This window comes from Leucoraja erinacea, chromosome 7 (genome assembly GCF_028641065.1).
Source record: "Leucoraja erinacea ecotype New England chromosome 7, Leri_hhj_1, whole genome shotgun sequence".
Lineage (NCBI taxonomy): Eukaryota > Metazoa > Chordata > Chondrichthyes > Rajiformes > Rajidae > Leucoraja > Leucoraja erinaceus.
Window position 1 is genome coordinate 9,604,977 of NC_073383.1, and position 19,049 is coordinate 9,624,025.

General features: G+C 41.2%; 3 protein-coding genes across 5 annotated transcripts in view; 2 read left to right on the plus strand and 1 right to left on the minus strand.

Moving 5' to 3' along the window:
• On the plus strand, positions 1 to 1,963 carry adat3 (adenosine deaminase tRNA specific 3). The gene has a single exon (XM_055637749.1). It carries the CDS (start codon positions 357 to 359, stop codon positions 1,647 to 1,649), a length of 1,293 nt encoding a protein of 430 aa, XP_055493724.1. The 5' UTR covers positions 1 to 356; the 3' UTR covers positions 1,650 to 1,963.
• A 2,271-nt stretch (positions 1,964 to 4,234) lies between these two features.
• Positions 4,235 to 13,442, minus strand: ormdl1 (ORMDL sphingolipid biosynthesis regulator 1). Its single transcript, XM_055637757.1, has 4 exons — positions 13,302 to 13,442; positions 9,129 to 9,338; positions 7,426 to 7,577; positions 4,235 to 6,000 (listed from the first exon to the last, which is right to left on the minus strand). The coding sequence occupies exons 2-4, from the start codon at positions 9,300 to 9,302 to the stop codon at positions 5,865 to 5,867; spliced, it is 462 nt and encodes a 153-aa protein (XP_055493732.1). The 5' UTR covers positions 9,303 to 9,338; positions 13,302 to 13,442; the 3' UTR covers positions 4,235 to 5,864.
• Positions 13,443 to 13,447: 5 nt separating this feature from the next.
• The window catches only part of pms1 (PMS1 homolog 1, mismatch repair system component), an 88,644-nt gene continuing 83,042 nt past the window's right edge, over positions 13,448 to 19,049 (plus strand). For all 3 annotated transcript variants that reach the window (XM_055637754.1, XM_055637756.1, XM_055637755.1), the window contains exon 1: positions 13,448 to 13,585. The gene's annotated coding sequence lies outside the window, so the exon portion shown is untranslated. The remainder of the gene's footprint in view (positions 13,586 to 19,049) is intronic.

Here is a 19,049-nt window from a genome sequence, read left to right on the forward strand (position 1 = left end):
AGTTTTAGCGACGGAACGCCGGAAGTGGTGGCGTTGAAGCGGGGATAGGAGTGGTTATAGAAGGTCTGAAGAAGGGTCTCACCCATGCCTTCTCTCCAGAGATATCGCCTGTCCCGCTGAGTTACTCCAGCGTTTTTTGTATCAATTTGCGATCAGAGGAGTTCTCCTTGTGACGTCAGATCGATCTTTGCCCGGGGTTCCCTTGGTTACCGTTCGGCGCCCCCGCCTTGCGACTGCCAGCGTGGATACAGCTCCCATGCAATGCATGAGCCCCACAGCAAAGATCCTATAGCGGAGCGGGGATCTTTGCCCCACAGCGCACAGTGTAACTGGACGTCTACTGGTCAAAGGCTTGCATGGTGCTGCCACCAGTTCCCATAAATGATCAGTTGAAGGAAGTCCAAACTATTGGAAAGGCGGTGGCTGCTTTTGAAACTGAAAATGCTGAGAAATCTCAGATTCCGTGGCCAGAGAAACAATTGATGTTTCAGGTCAAAAAAGCCCTCGTCAGCCCTCATCAAGAGTCTTTGAACTTTGAACCGATGCTAATTGTTTCATCCAATTTTGAGGACGAAGTTATGGAACCGCAGTGCAAAAGGAGAAAAACTGACGCATTCGGCACTTTCACTTGGGAGTTGGTACCTGTACTTTCAGACGAGAATTCTTGTGAAGTCAAACTTCTGGATGCATATGCAGCCCCCATTATCAATAAAAAGCAAACATCTGCTCTTGTGAAACGCCTGTCAGATATCTATCCTCTGAGCAACCTTCCACATATCAAGAGAGTACGACCATGCAGGGACAAGAAAAGTGGTCATCCTTTAGAAATCATTATTTGTCTACATGGTGACTTGAATGGCGCAGGTGCACTAAATGGGGATGTGTCTCTTGCTGATCTCTTTCCTGAAATAAATGTTGATGTCATTGGTCTTGGAGAACCTTTCCAGGTCAAGATACCAGCACATCAACCATTGACTAGACCACAATTTGAAGTTGCTTGCCAGCACTGGCCTACATCGTTCCATGAAAACAAGCAAATGACCGACGCCCTCCGCGGCCAACTGTTTAACAGTGAAGAGAAAGCAAAGATGCAAACTTTCATGGAGAAAGCCATTGAAGCTGCAAAAGCAGGAAAGGAACTGGGGATGGAACCAGTCGGTGCCGTGGTGGTTAATCCAGCATCTGACAAGATAATAGCTGTAGGGCATGACTGCAGAAACGGACCAAATCCTTTGCTTCATGCAGTTATGGTGTGTATTGATCAGGTTGCTCATGGGCAAGGTGGTGGTGCTTTTAATCATGACATGCATCCTAACTGTCATTTTGCCTCGGCAGAACCTTTTCTAGGTGATGATGCAATCAGTACTGCTAAACCTTTGCTTCTGTTGGATGACCATATTCCACAAGGAACTGTGGCAAATGCATTGCCTTATATATGCACTGGGTATGACTTGTATGTCACCAGAGAACCTTGTGTGATGTGTGCGATGGCACTGGTACATTCCAGAATACATAGAGTTTTTTATGCAACTTCCTCTCCAGATGGTGCATTGGGGACTAAATATAAAATACATACAAGAAAAGATCTTAATCACCATTACATTGTTTTTAAAGGACTGGTTGAAAAGGAATGTCAGCTTCTTTCATAATGTTATCAGATTTACGTCTTGCATTGGAGGCAGCAGAAGTCTGCAGCAGGGTGATGCCATCTGGTTTGACATCCGTAGGTGCCCGCCCTAATGAGGGCGCATGCTCCGGGTTGGCGTCAAGCTGCGGCGCTGCTGCTTTCTCTGTTTGTTGTCGTTTGCCTGACTGAGGTCAGTTTACGGGGCTCACCACGGGGAGGTCGACAACATGAGCCCCATCCGATTTACTTAAATAACTGGATGAAATATTTTTATAGTATTTTATTTTGTAAGACTGTTATAACTTAAAATGTTATTAAACATCAATCTCTCTTTGATGTGGTGTGACGGAATTAATTAATGTACAAGCCACATCTCGGCCTCATGATGAAACAAAAGCAATGCTATTAGAGTGATATGTTAGTAGCAGATCTGGGCAGGCAACACCATTTTATGTGTTGCATTTGCCTGAGGTTAGGAATTAATTTTAAGATGTTTACAATGATGGCCTCTAATTGTTAAGCCTTTGCATAGTAACATGTTGCGTGCATTATAGGGCAGTGAAGACTGAATGCAGAAAATGAAGAGTCCAAGGGAAGGAGCGTTGAAGAGCTTTTGAAACTCAAGCCTGAGATCAGAAGGTGATAAAGAAGGAAATTGTTGAAGAGCTTTTGAAACTAAAAAGTGGGGTAACAGGAAGTTGGCTGTCAGAAGGCACTGCAGGGCCGACCAGTGATCCCCGTAAACTAGCAGTAGCCTACACATTAGGGACAATTCACAATCTTTACCAAAGCCAATTAACCTACGCCTTTGGAGTGTGGGAGGAAACCAGAGCACTTGTGAACAGGGCGATCATACAAACTCCATTCAGACAGCACCCATAGTCCGGATCGAACCCGGGTCTCTGGCGTTGTAAAGCACAACTCTACTTCGGTGCCCCAGGCACACAAGCTGAAGGCAGTGCAGTTTGACGGAGTCTACATAGTCCTCATAGCTTTGTATGTGGCAGATCATGTCTCACGAACTTGAGTTTTTGAGGAACTGATAAAGCTGACAAAGATGATTTTTTTGGTAGGGCAATGGTGTCAATATAGATTTTTGTAAGGCATTTGATAAAGTTCCTGATGGTGGGCTGATCCAGAAGATTAAGATGCACGCTATCCACGGTGATTTGGTCCTTTGGATGAGAACAAGCTTACTCATAAATTAATGTTTGTGGTGGAATGGTTTTATTCTGGCTGGACATCTATGATCAGTGGAATATCACAGGGAACTGTGCTGGGACCTCTATTGTTTGGCTTCTTCTTGCGCATGGCGAGCACAGCCTAAAGTTGTAGATCAAGGGTAGACATCCAGGCCAGGACAGCATCAGTTACTGGGTGGATGGCTTTGATGCCACCAGGGAAAATGGACTCCATTTATAATTCACACTACATTGGCAAAGCCAGCAGCATAATCAAAGAAGATTCTCCCCCCAGATATTCCCTCTCCCATCAAGTAGATTTGTGGAAATGCACATCTCCAAATTTAGGGACAGTTTCTTCCCAGCTATTATCAGGCAACCAGAGAGTAATCCTGACTTATCATTTACCCCATTGTGGACCCTTGGACTATTTTGAATTTGACTTTACCTTGCATTAAACATTATTCCTTTTATTCTGTGTCTGTATACTGTGGACAGCTTGATTGTAATCATGTATAATCTTTCCGCTGACTGGCTGATATTAATCAAAGGCAAATTTTAATGCCGGTAAGTAAGAAGTGATGTACTTTGGGTGACCAAATAGAGGTAGGTCCTACATAGTGAAATGCTAGGCACGTGTGCACTGAGACGGGGGGGGGGGGGGGGGGGGGGGTAATGTGAAGAAGCCATACAATATATTTGCCTCCATTACCTGGGGCATAAACTCTCACAACATTTAAGGGTACAGTATAACTACAAAACATCAGAGACACAAGCAACTGCAGATGCTTGAGCAAAAATTAAACTCAATTTCTTCAAGAAAAAGAGGAAGGATCCCGACCCAAAATGCCATTTGTCCATTTGCTTCCACGGATTTGATGCTACAAGTTTTCCTCGTTGATTGTTTATTATATTGCATTGCAGGTAGTAATTATTCATTGATCCTTCAGCTAGTTCCTTGGGTTATCCTGTTTAAGCCCACTCAATATATTAAGACCACAACATTGTAGGCTGCATCTCAACCTCCAGGGTGCCGTGAGCAGCAGTAACAAAAACTTAATTCTTGATTTATTCAATCAAGAAACTAATATGATTTTTCTGCAGCTTTAGGTTTAACTATTGCAGAGAGTTTGTTAGATGACCATCACATTTTCAACACTATTCATATTCCCTTTCTCACCTCTGACAATATAAATCAACAGCCATTTATATTTTCAGTTTAACTGGTATTCACGTCAGCTGCTTTGTTACCAAAATATGTAGCTTCATAAGATTGGCTTTTCTAATGTTCAAGATCTGTGTTGGTGAAGTGCTATGTTCACTATTTCCCCTATAACAGTCCACAGTATCTCACTTAACGGCAGTTTGACTTTTACAATAAACCTAATGCTTTGAGAATGAGTTGGAAAAAAACACATACACCAAATTCAAAAATAAATTTATGGAATGAAAGTGGATTACAGCAAAATATACACTTCATATTACATTGAGTTGTTGCTGCCTCTTCAAAGTTGAAAAGGAGGCAACCATTCAAAATACAAACATTAAGTTTCTAAAAGTCAAGGACAGGTTTTTTTTAATTTAAGAAAAGTATGGGCCACAATACTGCAAGCTCCAAACTGCTTTTATTGATTAAGAATCAATATTCCCCACCAAAGTCAAAATTGCATAGAACATACAGATGGTTTACATTCTGGAAATACTTACCAACAGTAAGAGCAATTTTCTCAAGCATTTAAATTCTTTAAGCAGTTTCACAAACCACGAGTTCAGGGAAACAGACTGGATTTGTGATCTTGGACAATGTACTTTTTTTTGTAAGCACAAGCTGCAATAGAGAATGGTAAACCAACCTCAATTGACATTTGTACTGCTGATAATCTCCATAAACCTGCTGGGTGATCATGGCGTCAACAAACACAAGGTTTCAGCCAATAATTTGCAGTACTTATGCAATTCCTTCATTTAGCTGCGAGAGTCATGACGATGGAAGGGAAACGACATGGCTGAGAAGGTGAGCATACAACCTATTCCCAAAGTAAAGTGTCAGTATTGAGCCGACTGCTAAGAATTGTGCAATAGCAGCTAGGGTGGCGGGTCCAATATCCTCTTTGCACGTAGGGAATTAGCTCCTGCTCTATACAATTATCCTGAAAGCATGCAAGTGATTGAGAAATTGCCACGGCAGTTCCAAGTATATGAACACTGGCATTTTAATTTCATTACCAACATTCAATTTAAATAGATTAGTGGTACAGAAGAGCTGAGAAACCTTTGGTATCAAACCACCTCTTAAAAATGTCATTAACCAAAATAATCACAAATACTTCAAACGACAGTAGGTTTATCCCAAAATACTATTTTGTAATTCTGGCATCCATAGCACACTGGAATACAACATTTGCTTTTAATCAACTGTACTCTGGCAACTTACATGGAAATAACATGCTATATAAAAGTGTTCACCAACTAGACCTAGTTGACAAAAGATGCATCCACATTATCACACATTATCTCAATTAATTGCCATTTATAATTCAAAGTTCTGTACCATTATTTGCTTAATCTTTAAAGAAATAGTATGCTTTTAAACCAAAACATGACAAATAATAAAATACAAAAACTGCCTCTCATTTTATACATGGCAGTGCCCCATTCTTCTGTACCTCAGTAAATAAGCTTTGCACTCCAAGTGTCCAAGGTAGCAATACCTTCATGCAACTTTCCTCCAATATACTTGGTCAGCTTTGTAAAACTGACAAGTATAAAGTTTCTTCCCATATCAGAGCTGGGCCTGCCCAGATTTTATTTCCCCCTGGGAAGCTTTTGCAGGATTAGGTATACCAGTTCCAATTACCAAGTTTCATTTGTTGTCTATCCTATTACAAAACCAAGATACAAGTCATATTTTGAAATGGATACAAACAATGAAAATGGCATGAAGAAATATAGAATGCTCCGTACATCCTAGCAACAGTTAACAATATAGATTACCAGTTTTCAGTCTTCCCAGTAAATGTAACAAGCTAGTCAGAACATGAGTGACGACTTCCAATTCAGTACTTGTTGATTCCAAGGATTCGAACTCCATGTAGCTGAGGTAGCTTGGGAATCAACACTGTTAAAAGAGATACAGTATTGACAATAAAGTGTGTTGGATCATACTTTGTGTAAAAACTGGCCAGAAAGTACCTACAAAAGAAAAGATAGCAAAAATGAACATTAAACACAAAATCAGCACCAAACATTTTCGTTATACAACTTAAATACTGCTGACTGGATTATGCATTTAAATCACTTTTAAATAGGTTTGCAAAAGTTATCACATGAGTATTTCCCTCTGTTGCATCAGCTACAGGATGCATGGATTTACACAAAAAAATTGAATATTTATAATGTTCTGGTACCATCAATATATCCAACAGCTGCAGTCAGCGAGTGTGTAACATGCTGCAAGATCTTTCAATGTCCTTCAGTAAAAGCATTTGAACTTCCTTCATAATTAAGTCAATGTAAACTCAAGCCAATGCTTGGATGTGACAACGCAGCAAAGCAGCAGACTGCTGATGCAATCTTGCTGCAATCCAGTTTGACCTACATCCCGAGTCTCTGTGGCATTTGTCCTCTTTGAATCACAGGCAATGTACAATTTTTTTTTACCCCTGCAACTCCTTTTCTCCAACACCGAATCATTCAAATCTCAATTTCATCAGGCGCCCATTCAACAAATCTATAATTTTCCTGCTGCCCATCAATCCTTCAGCCGCCACACTTTTCATGCCCAAAGAAAATGCTCATTTACTGTCAGACTCCAAGTTCTGGCGACCTTTCCTCTGATCCAAATTCCCATGATCTCCAAGCTGGGTCCCCATTCGAATCTATATGCTGGTCACATCCGACACATATCATCCCCACTGCACTTTGCCCAACTTCTCCCCAGCTTTACCTGAACATCTGACTTTACTGCATCACACCCTCCCTACCAACATTACAGGAATTACTTTAAGACAAGTTCTCACACTCAAACCTTTCCAGGTCACAAAGGCAATGCAGATAACAGGCCTCAAATGGTAATGTTGTACCATTCTCTTAAGAAAGGAATGAATGATATTACTATAAGAACAGTAACCCATGACCTTTGCATCACTTAATTTTCCCGAGGGTATATGCTAATAAACATAATATTTAGTATGTACAATACTGACTGGTTCACTTTTCAACTGCCAATTCAAATAATATGCCTGGCAGCATAATGGAATTACTTCTATCTATGAGCAAGTACAAGGTTGGTTTAAGAATGTCAAGTTTATATTTCATTGCATTCAGAATTGAAGTCATAATCACAATAATTGATCCTGCATCAATTTGCCATTTAAACAAAAAATCCAAGTAACAGTGAAGATGCACATTGGCATTCATACTAAGTAGTATTCAAACTCAGTTAGACACAAAATGCTGGAGTTACTCAGCAGGATAGGCAGCATCTCTGGAGAGATGGAATGGGTGACATTTTTGGTCGAGACCCTCAAACTCAGTTATCAGGAAGACTGGAATGGTTTAAAGTGGACCAAAGCCCCCAAAACAGTAGTCAGGTTTCAAGAAGAAATAAGTTCTTACAGAATAATTGGCGATATGGTGAGGAATTTTCTGGAAGATGTAAACTGTACTCCATAATCCAGTTGTTCCCAATGCGTCAGAAGTCTAGCTTTCCCTTGATCAGGCGTTTCAAAGGGTGTCCCCTTGACTGCATGCAAGAACACGTACATTCCCTGTAATAAGTAAAAGGTCAATTATATTAGTAATATCTGTATTACAAAGTTACAACCTCAAACAAAAGAGAAACAATAATTTGTGATTCAGTGCAGGTTAGTAATTCTCCCAGGGACCATAATAAACATCTTAGAATTTAAATTGACTCTTCTTACAATGACAGGGCAACGGGGAAAATGGGGCAACCAGACTCAATGAGCCAAATGGTCTTCGGTAATAATTTCACAATTTTATGTGTGACATCTTGAAGAATTACTTTATAGACTAATCAAAACAAGGCAAATATCGGGCCACAAGTTTAAAACTCTTGATATTTGCACTCCTCCTAACATCAGTCTATTTGATCCGACTTAGCCTAGTTTTTGTAAGTGTGGGTTCACGATCAGACATTATCGAATACTGTCAGCTCACACTATTGCAAGCTGTAACAGCAAATACAGTACAAATGCGTTCAATACATGCTGTTGGAGCCATTTATATTTAGGCTAGCTACTGTTGGCATATTATATTATTTTGTCTAGATACATCTTGCAGTATTATTTTGGACCCTATATATACATATACATCCACATATACGTATAGAGAACAGGGAGGGGCAGACCAGGCACAGGCAGAGAGAGCATACAGTTCTCACCAGACCGTGGAGAACAGCTAGCTACAACTTGTATGCAGAATAAGGAAAACCTGGTAAGTTGATCTCTTTGTTTGTACAAATACATCAATAAAGAACCAATAACGGAAAACCTGTTCCATTTGGTTTGCGTAAGATCACTCCTACTTACCTGTGTAATAATGGCGAAGGAAAGTTGGACACTGGAAGAGTCGGAAATTTGCCATTACACATGCATTGGATGCCCAAAATGACAGGCAGTCTATTCGCTAACATAACTTATTCAATGGGTACAAGGTTCACAGAAATGAATTGCATTCTCCAACACATACCATTTGCATGTTTCGCACTTGATCAAGAAGAGGAGAGAGATACAGTCTACATTTGTATAGCAGTTTATTACGTCTGTGCTGAGTTTTGGTGAAATGCAGTTCCTTCCTGTCCATTGCAATGGCATTATAACCATTAAGGACCATAATGTTCTGACACTGGATTAAGTAATTGTGTTTATTAAAAGGCCTTGATTTTTTTTGATTTTTTTTAATTAAACCCAATAGCAATCCCCAATTCCTATTTGAAAATACTGAAGTATTTCATGATAAAATTTGTGCAAATACAAGTTTTGAACCCATCATGTAAGAATGCGAAACCTCAATAAATATTCTAGAAAATAAGCTTCTTTAACCTACACATTTTCACATCAATAATTTCTAAACTAGTAATGCAATTACATCAAAAGCAACAGAATAAATAGAGCGAACGCAGACCAAGTAATTGGCATGGTCAATATTTGGGTGGATAAATTGGATGAGATTGAATACACCGCCTACATTTTAAAATCTAATCTTAAAGTGCGCCCTACTTCAAATGCAAAACGAATAGCTAGAAGCTTAGGATTCATCATACTAAAAGTTAATGAAAACCATCATCAGTTACTCACCAAGTTGTGGATGACATTGGTTAATGTCCACACAACAGGAACGGTGAAGAAGGGGATGCTCAAGAGCACGATATGAAGCATTCCAACACCAAGCGCGTAGGTCAACCAGATACCACGGCTGTTCATTACCCTCGTGTTGGGATTCACTTCACTGTGTGCAACCCCAACGTTCATCTTTGCACGAGAAAGGGCCAAATGCACTGCTACTTTCTTGAAGTCAAGGCAGAATAACAGAATCATGTCAATAAGTAATGCAATCTAATCCAAAAAATTGATATCTATTGCAGAGGCGCAAATCAGGTTTCATAACTCAAGTACTCAGGTTATCAGTCTCGACCCGAAACATCACCAATTCCTTCTCTCCAGAGATGCTGCCTGTGCCGCTGAGTTACTCCAGCTTTTTGTGTTTATCTTCAGTTTATCTGTAATTTTCTTGCCATCATTATAGGTACAAAATCTAGGACAATAAATGAATGTTGATCCAGAATTGTGCAAACCCCCACAATCACAGTTCTCAATGAACTCAAACTATCCCAATGTACAATAAATTGGAACTGCAATTACAAAAGACCAAAACGTTCAACCACAAAATTATCTGCTAACTGCTAGCTTCATCTGGTTTCTTGAATCACAGGTAACTTTCCAATATCATAATGTATTGGCATATTGTGCCCATGACTTTCCTCAACAGCCTACGATGGGGGCCCAAGAGGCTTATATAGCTGAAATTTTGTATTCAAAAAGCTTTCCTGTACTTATTCAAGACAGCTCCAGTATGGAATTGTTCAAGAGGGAACTGCAGATGCTGTAAGATCGAAGGTACACAAAATTGCTGGAGAAACTCAGCGGGTGCAGCAGCATCTATGGAGCGAAGGAAATAGACGACGTTTCGGGCCAAAACCCTTCTTCAGACTCAGGCGACGTTTCGGGCCGAAACCCTTCTTCAGACAGGGTCTCAGACAGGACTCAGGCGACGTTTCAGGCCGAAACCCTTCTTCAGACAGTCATGAATACGTCATGAACCAATGCCTCCCATTAAAGTTTATTGTTGTACCTGTATTATTTTTAATTGCCTGCAAAGCAACTACTTTGCTCCTTTTCCAGAACTGAAACTATCCTTATTCCAATCAGCAGTTTATGCTCCAAAATCTCCCATCATCTGTGTTCACACTATCCTAACACGCTCTTTTATTATGTGCATTAGTCTAGTTCTATTTTGCATATTTAAAAAAACATTTTATTCTGACATAACACTTTAGTAAGATGCAGGTCAAGTCTAGCCTCAAAATCATGAGTCATTAATCCAGCAATATGCAGAGCTGTGCTCAAGATGTATTATTACATGGTCAGGGATGCTGTCTCTCAGCTAAGAGGTTAATATGATAGAACTCTATTTATCCCACTATTGAAATTGGTCTGCCAACAGTCATAAAATACAAGAAACATGAAATTAGTGATTAGTGAAAAGTCCGGGATTGGGGATGTGCAAAGATTGCGGTGGTGGGGAGGGGGAAGAAGGGAGTCAGTCTGCCCCACGACAGAAGGGGGAGGAGTTGTACAGTTTGATAGCCACAAGGAAGAAGGATCTCCTGTGGCGTTCTGTGCTGCATCTTGGTGGAACCAGTCTGTTTCTGAAGGTGCTCGGAAGGTTGAACAGTGTGTCATGGAGGGGGTGAGCAGTATTGTCCTAGTTGCACTGCGGTTTGAGGAGCATCCTCCCCTCCAAGACCACCTCCAATGAATCCAACTCCACTCTCAGGATGGCGACAGCTCTCCTGATGAGCTTGTTGATTCTACCCCAGCAACGTCTTGTCTAGTCTGTCAGTTGGATGTAAACAATTGCACAGCACAAGAAATTCTCCCCAATCTCTTGGCCCATCTCTCTCAAACAATATCACCTCCTAAAAGATGGTCATTATTTCATTGTTTAAGAAGGAACTGCAGATGCTGGAGAATCGAAGGTACACAAAAAAGCTGGAGAAACTCAGTGGGTGCAGCAGCATCTATGGAGCAAAGGAAATAGGCAACGTTTCGGGCCGAAACCCTTCTTCGGAGAAGGGTTTCGGCCCGAAACGTTGCCTATTTCCTTCGCTCCATAGATGCTGCTGCACCCGCTGAGTTTCTCCAGCTTTTTTGTGTACCGTCATTATTTCATTGCTGCTTAGAGATTATCTGCAGGTATTTTGTACATTGCAATACAGTCAACACTTCAAGATCACCCAGAATATGTTTTAGAATGCAATAGGTTGTGAAAGTCACTCAATAAATACAGGTTCCTCTCTATTACATCTTCAATAGAAACAGAAAATGCTGGCAATAATTCAGATCAGGCAGCATCTGTTTAGACAAAGTTAATATTTCAGGTGGATGCCGGTTCATCATAAAACAGTTGAGCACAGGAACAACGTCCATGCTGAACATAACGCCGTTAAATTAATTTCCTCTGCCTGCACGTGATCCATCTCCCCCCATTCTTTGCATATCCATCTGCCTATATAAAAGCCTTTAAAATGTCACTATTGTATCTGCTTCCACTACAACCCCTGGCAGTGCATTCCAGGCACCCACCACTCTGTTAAAACCTGCTCTGCACATCTATCTTAAACTTGCCCCTTTACACCTTAAAGTTATGCCTCCTGGAAAAAAAAATTCTAACTATCACATAAATTTAAATATACTTCTTGCAGGTCTCCCCTTAATCTCTGACATAAATTCATGTGATGGGAACAGAATTGGGCCATTCGGCCCATAAAATCTACTCTGCCAACCAACATGGCTGATCTATCTTACCATCATAACCCCATTCTCCTGCCTTCTACCCATAACCCCTGACACCTGTACTAATCAGGAAGCTATCTAACTCTGTCTCTCTGACATTTTAAGAGAAACGATCCAAGTTTGTCCAAACTCTCATATGTAATACACGCTAATCCAGACAGCACCTTCAGCATTCTCTTCAAAGCCTCCACATTCTTCCTGTAATGGTGCAACCAGAACTGTACACAATACTCCCAAATTATAAATGCTTTCACTTCAGAATTCCAGCAACTGCAGATATTACTTTCAAGTGACATCTCCCAATGTATATCCCAAATATATCTAACCAACCCTTACCTTTTCAATTGTTATTCAACTTTTTTTTTTTAATGCATAACATTTAAGGTATTTTAACACTACACTAAAGAACATTATCTGGACTGCTTTTCAAACACCACTGCCTCTTAAAGTTAGGTTGAAACTTTTGTTATGTTTCAACTTATTTACTTCAGTTACACATATCTCCAATTAATGATGACTCACTAACATGTCAAACATTATAAACACGCTAGTCAACCTGGACACCAGAGTGTTACTTTCAAACACATTTACAGACCCTGTAATTCCAAGATTTATTTTCAAACTGTGGTCCATTTTAAAATCCTCAAAGTATTATTTAATGTACAAAGTGCCAGAGCAAAAGATGCAAGTTTAAATGGAGCTTACCAAATGGAATAGCAGCTATAACATTGAACAGCTGCTGAAGATTCGTTTTACTGATCGCACCTACAGTTTTATCTAAACTGATAAAAAACTATTTTACTCCTAACACTTGGACACGGTGTACAGCTGACCCGACAAGACACACATTCAGAGCATCGTTTTGTTTTACAGCAACAACAATGCATTTCACCATAGCCATTCTAATCACGAACGTCAATAACATCTACAGGGAAGTGAACTAACACCGTGCTCCGTTTCGCAGACCAAACATCCACCCAACAAAACAACGCATGCTGAAATATGTAGGAAGGAGCTGCAGATGTTGGTTTAAACCGAAGATAGACACAAAAAGCTGGAGTAACTCAGCGGGACAGACAGCAGCTCTGGAGAGAAGGAATGGGTGACGTTTCCGGCCGAGACCCTCCTTCAGGCTGAAAGCCACCAAGAACGTTAAAACATACAATAACTATAACCCAGCTTTAAAAAGGGAGAGGATCCCTTGTTGCACTAGGCCACAAAGGAAAATAGGCAGCGTTATGTTCTCTGCACTATGCCATGGAGCCAGCGCATCCAGAGAAAGGGCAGCTTTTGCAGGTTGCTTCGTGCAAAGAGCCTATGCTGCTGCTGCTGCAGCTTCAGCGGGCAATGGTCTTACCCAGCCCGGGGGGACACTGAGCAACTCGCAACACGCACCTGTATCACCGTTCGATCGAACCTCAGTACTCAACCCCTTTGGAACGGAAGCTTTGTGACGCAACTTGGAGCCGCGTGACGGGGCTAGGGGGCGGGATGTCCACGAGCAGGCCGGGCCCACGTTCCATCCACCGGACGGGGGCGGGGGAGGAGGAAGGGGGCAGCGCGGAGAGTGGCCGTCGGCTGCGGCGCAAAAGTGTGTCGCATCCACCGAGAGACCCAGTAGCAAGGAGGGGCATTGGCACATTGGTCGCTGGAAGCACGGACATCCCCGCAATTTGAACGTAATGTGAAAAGTTGCAAATTATTTATTGGAAGCACTTGGTTTTTGTGTGGGGTGGGGGTGGGTTAAAGAGTTAGCTCAGGTTAGCTCTGCTTTTACCTAAGTAGGGGAATCGAGGACCAGAGGTTCGAGGTGAAGGAGAAACGATTTAATAGGAATCCGAGGGGTAACTTTTTTCACACATGAGTGTATAGAACAAGCTAGAGGAGGTAGTTGAGGCTGGGACTATCCCATCGTTTAAGAAACAGATGGTCAGATACATGGATTGGACAGGCGTTATGGACCAAGCGCAGGCAGGCGTGGGATTAGGGTAGCTGGGACATTGTTTGGCTTGTGTGGGCGAGTTGGGCCGAAGGGCCTGTTTTCACACTGTATCACTCTATGCTGCAGAGAATCATGATATTTTTATTTTGTGTTCAATGCAAAATCATTGTCGGTGATTATACAAGGGGAGGGATTGGAGCGTATTATTTAATTGGCTGAAACGTGGAAATGCTTAGAGTATCGTGCAATTAACCCGAGGAACACCAACGACTATTTTTGTAGGTTTTCTTTTGCAAATGATTGCAATCCAGGAATACTCTTCAGTTTATGTCGGTGCTGGAAAGCTCTTCAACCCAGATCTTGCACCACAATTTCCGCTGAGTTTCCCCAGCACTTTTGTTTCCCCCCCCCCCCCCCACAACTTCTTAAATTGTTCTTTAAGTTGCAGGCTTCACATGTTTTTCTGATTTCCTCCATAAATCTTTTCATGCAACAATATCAATTTAACTTGCCAATTTGCTGTACAAAACCAATGCCTTTAGGCTGATCAGTTTATGCAAAGTCTTTAGCAATTGCCTATTTAAAAGTAACTTTTAATAAATGTTTACCTAATATTTATTCCCAGCCTCTTTTCATCTCCAAAAGCTGTTAATATCTGTATTTTCATATCTACTGCATGCGTTATGCTGATTACTTTTTTGCGCCAGAATCTCAAAACAGGAACTAAACATGAACTCTGGTAAAATAAATATCTGCCTGCTCTTTGCATGACCGTATACAATATTTCCTGTATAGTTATCTTAGATTTCAGGAGGAACTGTGCTACACCACCCTCTTGCATTATCTCCATTACAATTTAACCTGATCATTTGCAGGGAACTAACTGCAATGTATGTAGTAATAAGAAAGAATATGGAGATAATCCTGAAAAGATTCCTCTGGCTAATTGCTGGGATGTGAGGTTTGTCCTGTCGGGAGCAGTTAACGAAAATTACATTAGTATTCTGTGGAATTTAACGTGAGGGATGATCTTATTGAAATATACCCAAGGAAGGCATGACAAGGTAGATGTTGAGATGTTGCCAGTGGTGGAGTATAATGGGACAGGAAGCTGGAGAATATAGGAACTTATTCTCAAAAAGGTGTTGAATTTCAGAAATTCTTTGCCCTGGAGGATTGTGGAGGCTAGATCACTGAAGGAACTCAAGGAACAGGTATCTTGGAAATTCTGCGATGAACACGTGTTTCAGTAACATGAATTAGATATAATGATCAAATATAGTGAGTGATGAATTAGGGAACAGTTGAAGTGCTGAGCCACCGGGAGATCAGGTTGGTTAATGCAAACTGTGCGGAAATGTTGGGCGAAGCAATCACCAAGCCTGCGTTTGGTCTCACCGATGTAGAGCAGTTGACACCTAGAGCAGCAGATGCAATAGATGAGGTTGGAGGAGGTGCAGGTGAGCCTCTGCCTCACCTGGAAAGACTGCTTAGGTCCTTGGATGGTTCAACATTATGCAGGTTGAATTGGTTATAATGTGATTTTGATCAGAAACTAGAGAATCACTTAAACATTATTTGGAAATTGACAAAATGAAAAAAGCCGTCTTGAAATTCAATAGTATGGTGGTAAAAACTGTTTCCATGTAACCACCATGCAGTAATCTGATACCATTGTTTCTTAATGGTATCTCCCGCTTTTAACCGCTCCCTCCGTAACTCCCTGGTCAATTCGTCCTTTCCCACCCAAACCACCCCCTCCCCTGGTACTTTCCCTTGCAACCGAAGGAAATGCTACACCTGTCGCTTTACCTCTCCCCTTGACTCCATCCAAGGACCTAAGCAGTCTTTCCAGGTGAGGCAGAGGCTCACCTGCACCTCCTCCAACCTCATCTATTGCATCTGCTGCTCTAGGTGTCAACTGCTCTACATCGGTGAGACCAAACGCAGGCTTGGTGATTGCTTCGCCCAACATTTCCGCACAGTTTGCATTAACCAACCTGATCTCCCGGTGGCTCAGCACTTCAACTCCCTCTCTCATTCTGAATCTGATCTTTCTGTCCTGGGCCGTCTCCATGGCCAGAGTGAGTCCCAGCGTAAATTAGAGGAGCAGCACCTCATATTTTGTTTGGGTAGTTTACACCCCAGCTGTATGAACATTGGCTTCTCCAATTTCAGGTAGTCCTTGCTTTCTCCCTCCATCCCTCTCCTTCCCAGCTCTCCCACAGCTTACTGTCTCCGCCTCTTCCTTTCTTCCCCCCCCCCACCCCCACATCAGTCTGAAGAAGGGTCTCAACCCGAAACGTCACCTATTCCATCGCTCCATAGAAGCTGCCTCACCCGCTGAATTTCTCCAGCAATTTTTGTCTACCTTCCATTGTTTCTTATGAAAATAGTTGCTAGTTTAACCATGGGTGATAAATGAAATTGACAGTCACTTCTATTAACATTTGTGCAATCATACTCTGTTAACTAAAGTAACATACACACTTTATTATTTTTAGCTTGCAGTAACAAAAATGAACTGGTTTTGAAAAGACTGTTATTTTTGAAAATCCTGCAGAAAAAATAACTTTGAACTCTCCAGCCCCTCGCCTGCTTTCCTCCACTGTCACCATTGTCTTGGGGAGATTGCAACCTTCACGTGGTCCACCCTGTTTTGACGAATGCATTCAACCCGGCGTGCACAAACAAATAAGATCAGATAGAACAAGTTGTCCTACAACTTTAGGCTGTGCACGCCATACGCAAGACGAAGACCATTGTCTTTATAAACGTTATTTTCCATAACACGAGGTTTCTTAGGAATGCAACTATCGCATTAGAGCAGTACTACCTGCATACATTTTTCAGAGGGATTGAGGACTATGTGAAATTGACACAGAGGAGGAGCTGAGACCTGGAGTAGATCGCTCACAATTATATTGAACAATCAGGCTGGGGAGCAGCCACGTCCTTTTCCTGCTTCTATTTACAGTTCCCTCCATAATGTTTGGGACAAAGGCCCATCATTTATTTATTTGCCTCGGTACTCCACAATTTGAGATTTGTAATAGAAAAATAATTACATATGGTTAAAGTGCACATTGTCAGTTTTAATAAAGGCCATTTTTATACTTTTTGGTTTCACCATGTAGAAATTACAGCAGTGTTTATACATAGTCCCCCATTCCAGGGCACCATAATGTTTTGGACACAGCAATGTAATGTAAATGAAAGTAGCCATGTTTAGTATTTTGTTGCATATGATTTGCATGCAATGACTGCTTGAAATCTGCAATTCATGGACATCACCAGTTGCTGGGTGTCTTCTCTGGTGATGCTCTGTCAGGCCTGTATTGCAGCCATCTTTAGCTTATGCTAGTTTTTGGGGCTAGTCCCCTTCAGTTTTCTCTTCAGCATATAAAAGGCATGCTCAATTGGGTTCAGATCGGGTGATTGACTTGGCCACTCAAGAATTTACTATTTTTTAGCTTTGAAAACTTCCATTGTTGCTTTAGCAGTATGTTTGGGATCATTGTCATGCTGTAGAATGAACCGCCGGCCAATGAGTTTTGAGGCATTTGTTTGAACTTGAGCAGATAGGATGTGTCTATACACATCAGAATTCATTAGTCAAATCAAGTCAAGAGAGTTTATTGTCATGTGTCCCAGATAGCACAATGAAATTCTTGCTTGCTGCAGCACAACAGAATATTGTAGGCATAATACAGAACAGATCAGTGTGTCTATATACTATAGACCATATATATACACATAAATAAACAGATAAAGTGCAATAGGCTGTTATAGTTCAGAGTTTGTTTGATGTCGTGTTTAATAGCCTGATGGCTGTGGGGAAGAAGCTGTTCCTGAACCTGGATGTACCAGATTTCAAGCTCCTGTACCTTCTACCTGATGGCAACAGAGAGATGAGTGTGTGACCAGGATGGTGTGGGTCTTTGATGATGTTGGCAGCCTTTTTGAGGCAGCGACTGCGATAGACCCTTTCGATGGTGGGGAGGTCAGAGTTGATGATGGACTGGGCAGTGGTCACAACTTTCTGCATTCTTTTCCGCTCCTGGATGTTCAAGTTCCGAACCAAGCCATGATGCAATCAGTCAGTATATTCTCCACTGTTCACCTGTAGAAGTTTGAGAGAGTCCTCCTTGACATACCGACTCTCTGTAATTTTCTCAGGAAGTAGATACGCTGATGTGCTTTCTTTATAATCGCATCAGTGTGCTGGGGCCAGGAAAGATCTTCGGAAATATGAACGTCCAGGAATTTAAAGTTCTTGACCCTTTCCACCATCGTCCCATTTATATGAATGGGATTGTGGGACCCTATCCTACCCCTTCCAAAGTCCACAATCAGTTCCTTGGTTTTGCTGGTTGAGAGCCAGGTTGTTGTGCTGGCACCATTTGTTCAATCGGTCGATCTCACTTCTATACTCTGACTCGTCATCATAAGTGATTTATCCCACAACAGTGGTGTCGTCGGTGAACTTGATGATGGAGTTCGCACTATGTCCGGCTACGCAGTCATGAGTATAGAGTGAGTACAGCAGGGGGCTGAGCACGCAGCTTTGTGGTGCTCCCGTGCTGATTGCTACCTCAATTTTCTAAAATACTTGAAAAGCTATTTGTGAATAGACTTGATGACTTCATTGAGAAATATGAGTTATTGAGTGATCATCAATATGGGTTTAGGAGTAATCGATCGACATCTTTAGCGGTGATGGATTTTGTAGAAAATATAGCAACAGCATTAGATAAGAAACTACACACTGTGGGTGTATTTATTGATTTACGTAAAGCATTTGATACAATTGATCATTCCTTTTGCAGAAATTGGAACGTTATGGTATAAGGGGTGTCACACAAAATTGGTTGGGAAGTTATTTAAGTAATAGGTTTCAGTATGTAAAAATTAATAATACTGAATCACAGCTTAGAAGAGTAACCTGTGGTGTTCCACAAGGTTTGGTACTGGGACCCAAGTTATTTATACTTTATTTAAATGATATTTGTAAAGTATCCAATACGTTGAAGTTTGTTACATTTGCGGATGATACAAATGTATTTTGTTCAGGGAATGATATAAAAGAACTATTGAAAACGGCAGAAAGAGAATTGATAGTGCAAAAAAAATGGTTTGATATTAATAAATTATCCCTAAATGAAAATAAAATAAAATGTATGGTATTTGGTGGTGACAGG

Excerpts from the sequence above, each read along its gene's own strand:
- adat3 (XM_055637749.1), top strand. The coding sequence starts at position 357 with ATGGTGCTGCCACCAGTTCCCATAAATGATCAGTTGAAGGAAGTCCAA.
- ormdl1 (XM_055637757.1), bottom strand. The coding sequence starts at position 9,302 with ATGAACGTTGGGGTTGCACACAGTGAAGTGAATCCCAACACGAGGGTA. Across the intron at positions 7,578-9,128 it reads CCAATGTCATCCACAACTTG|GGAATGTACGTGTTCTTGCA; the intron begins GTGAGTAACTGA and ends TACTTATTACAG. Across the intron at positions 6,001-7,425 it reads ACCATATCGCCAATTATTCT|GTACTTTCTGGCCAGTTTTT; the intron begins GTAAGAACTTAT and ends TTTCTTTTGTAG.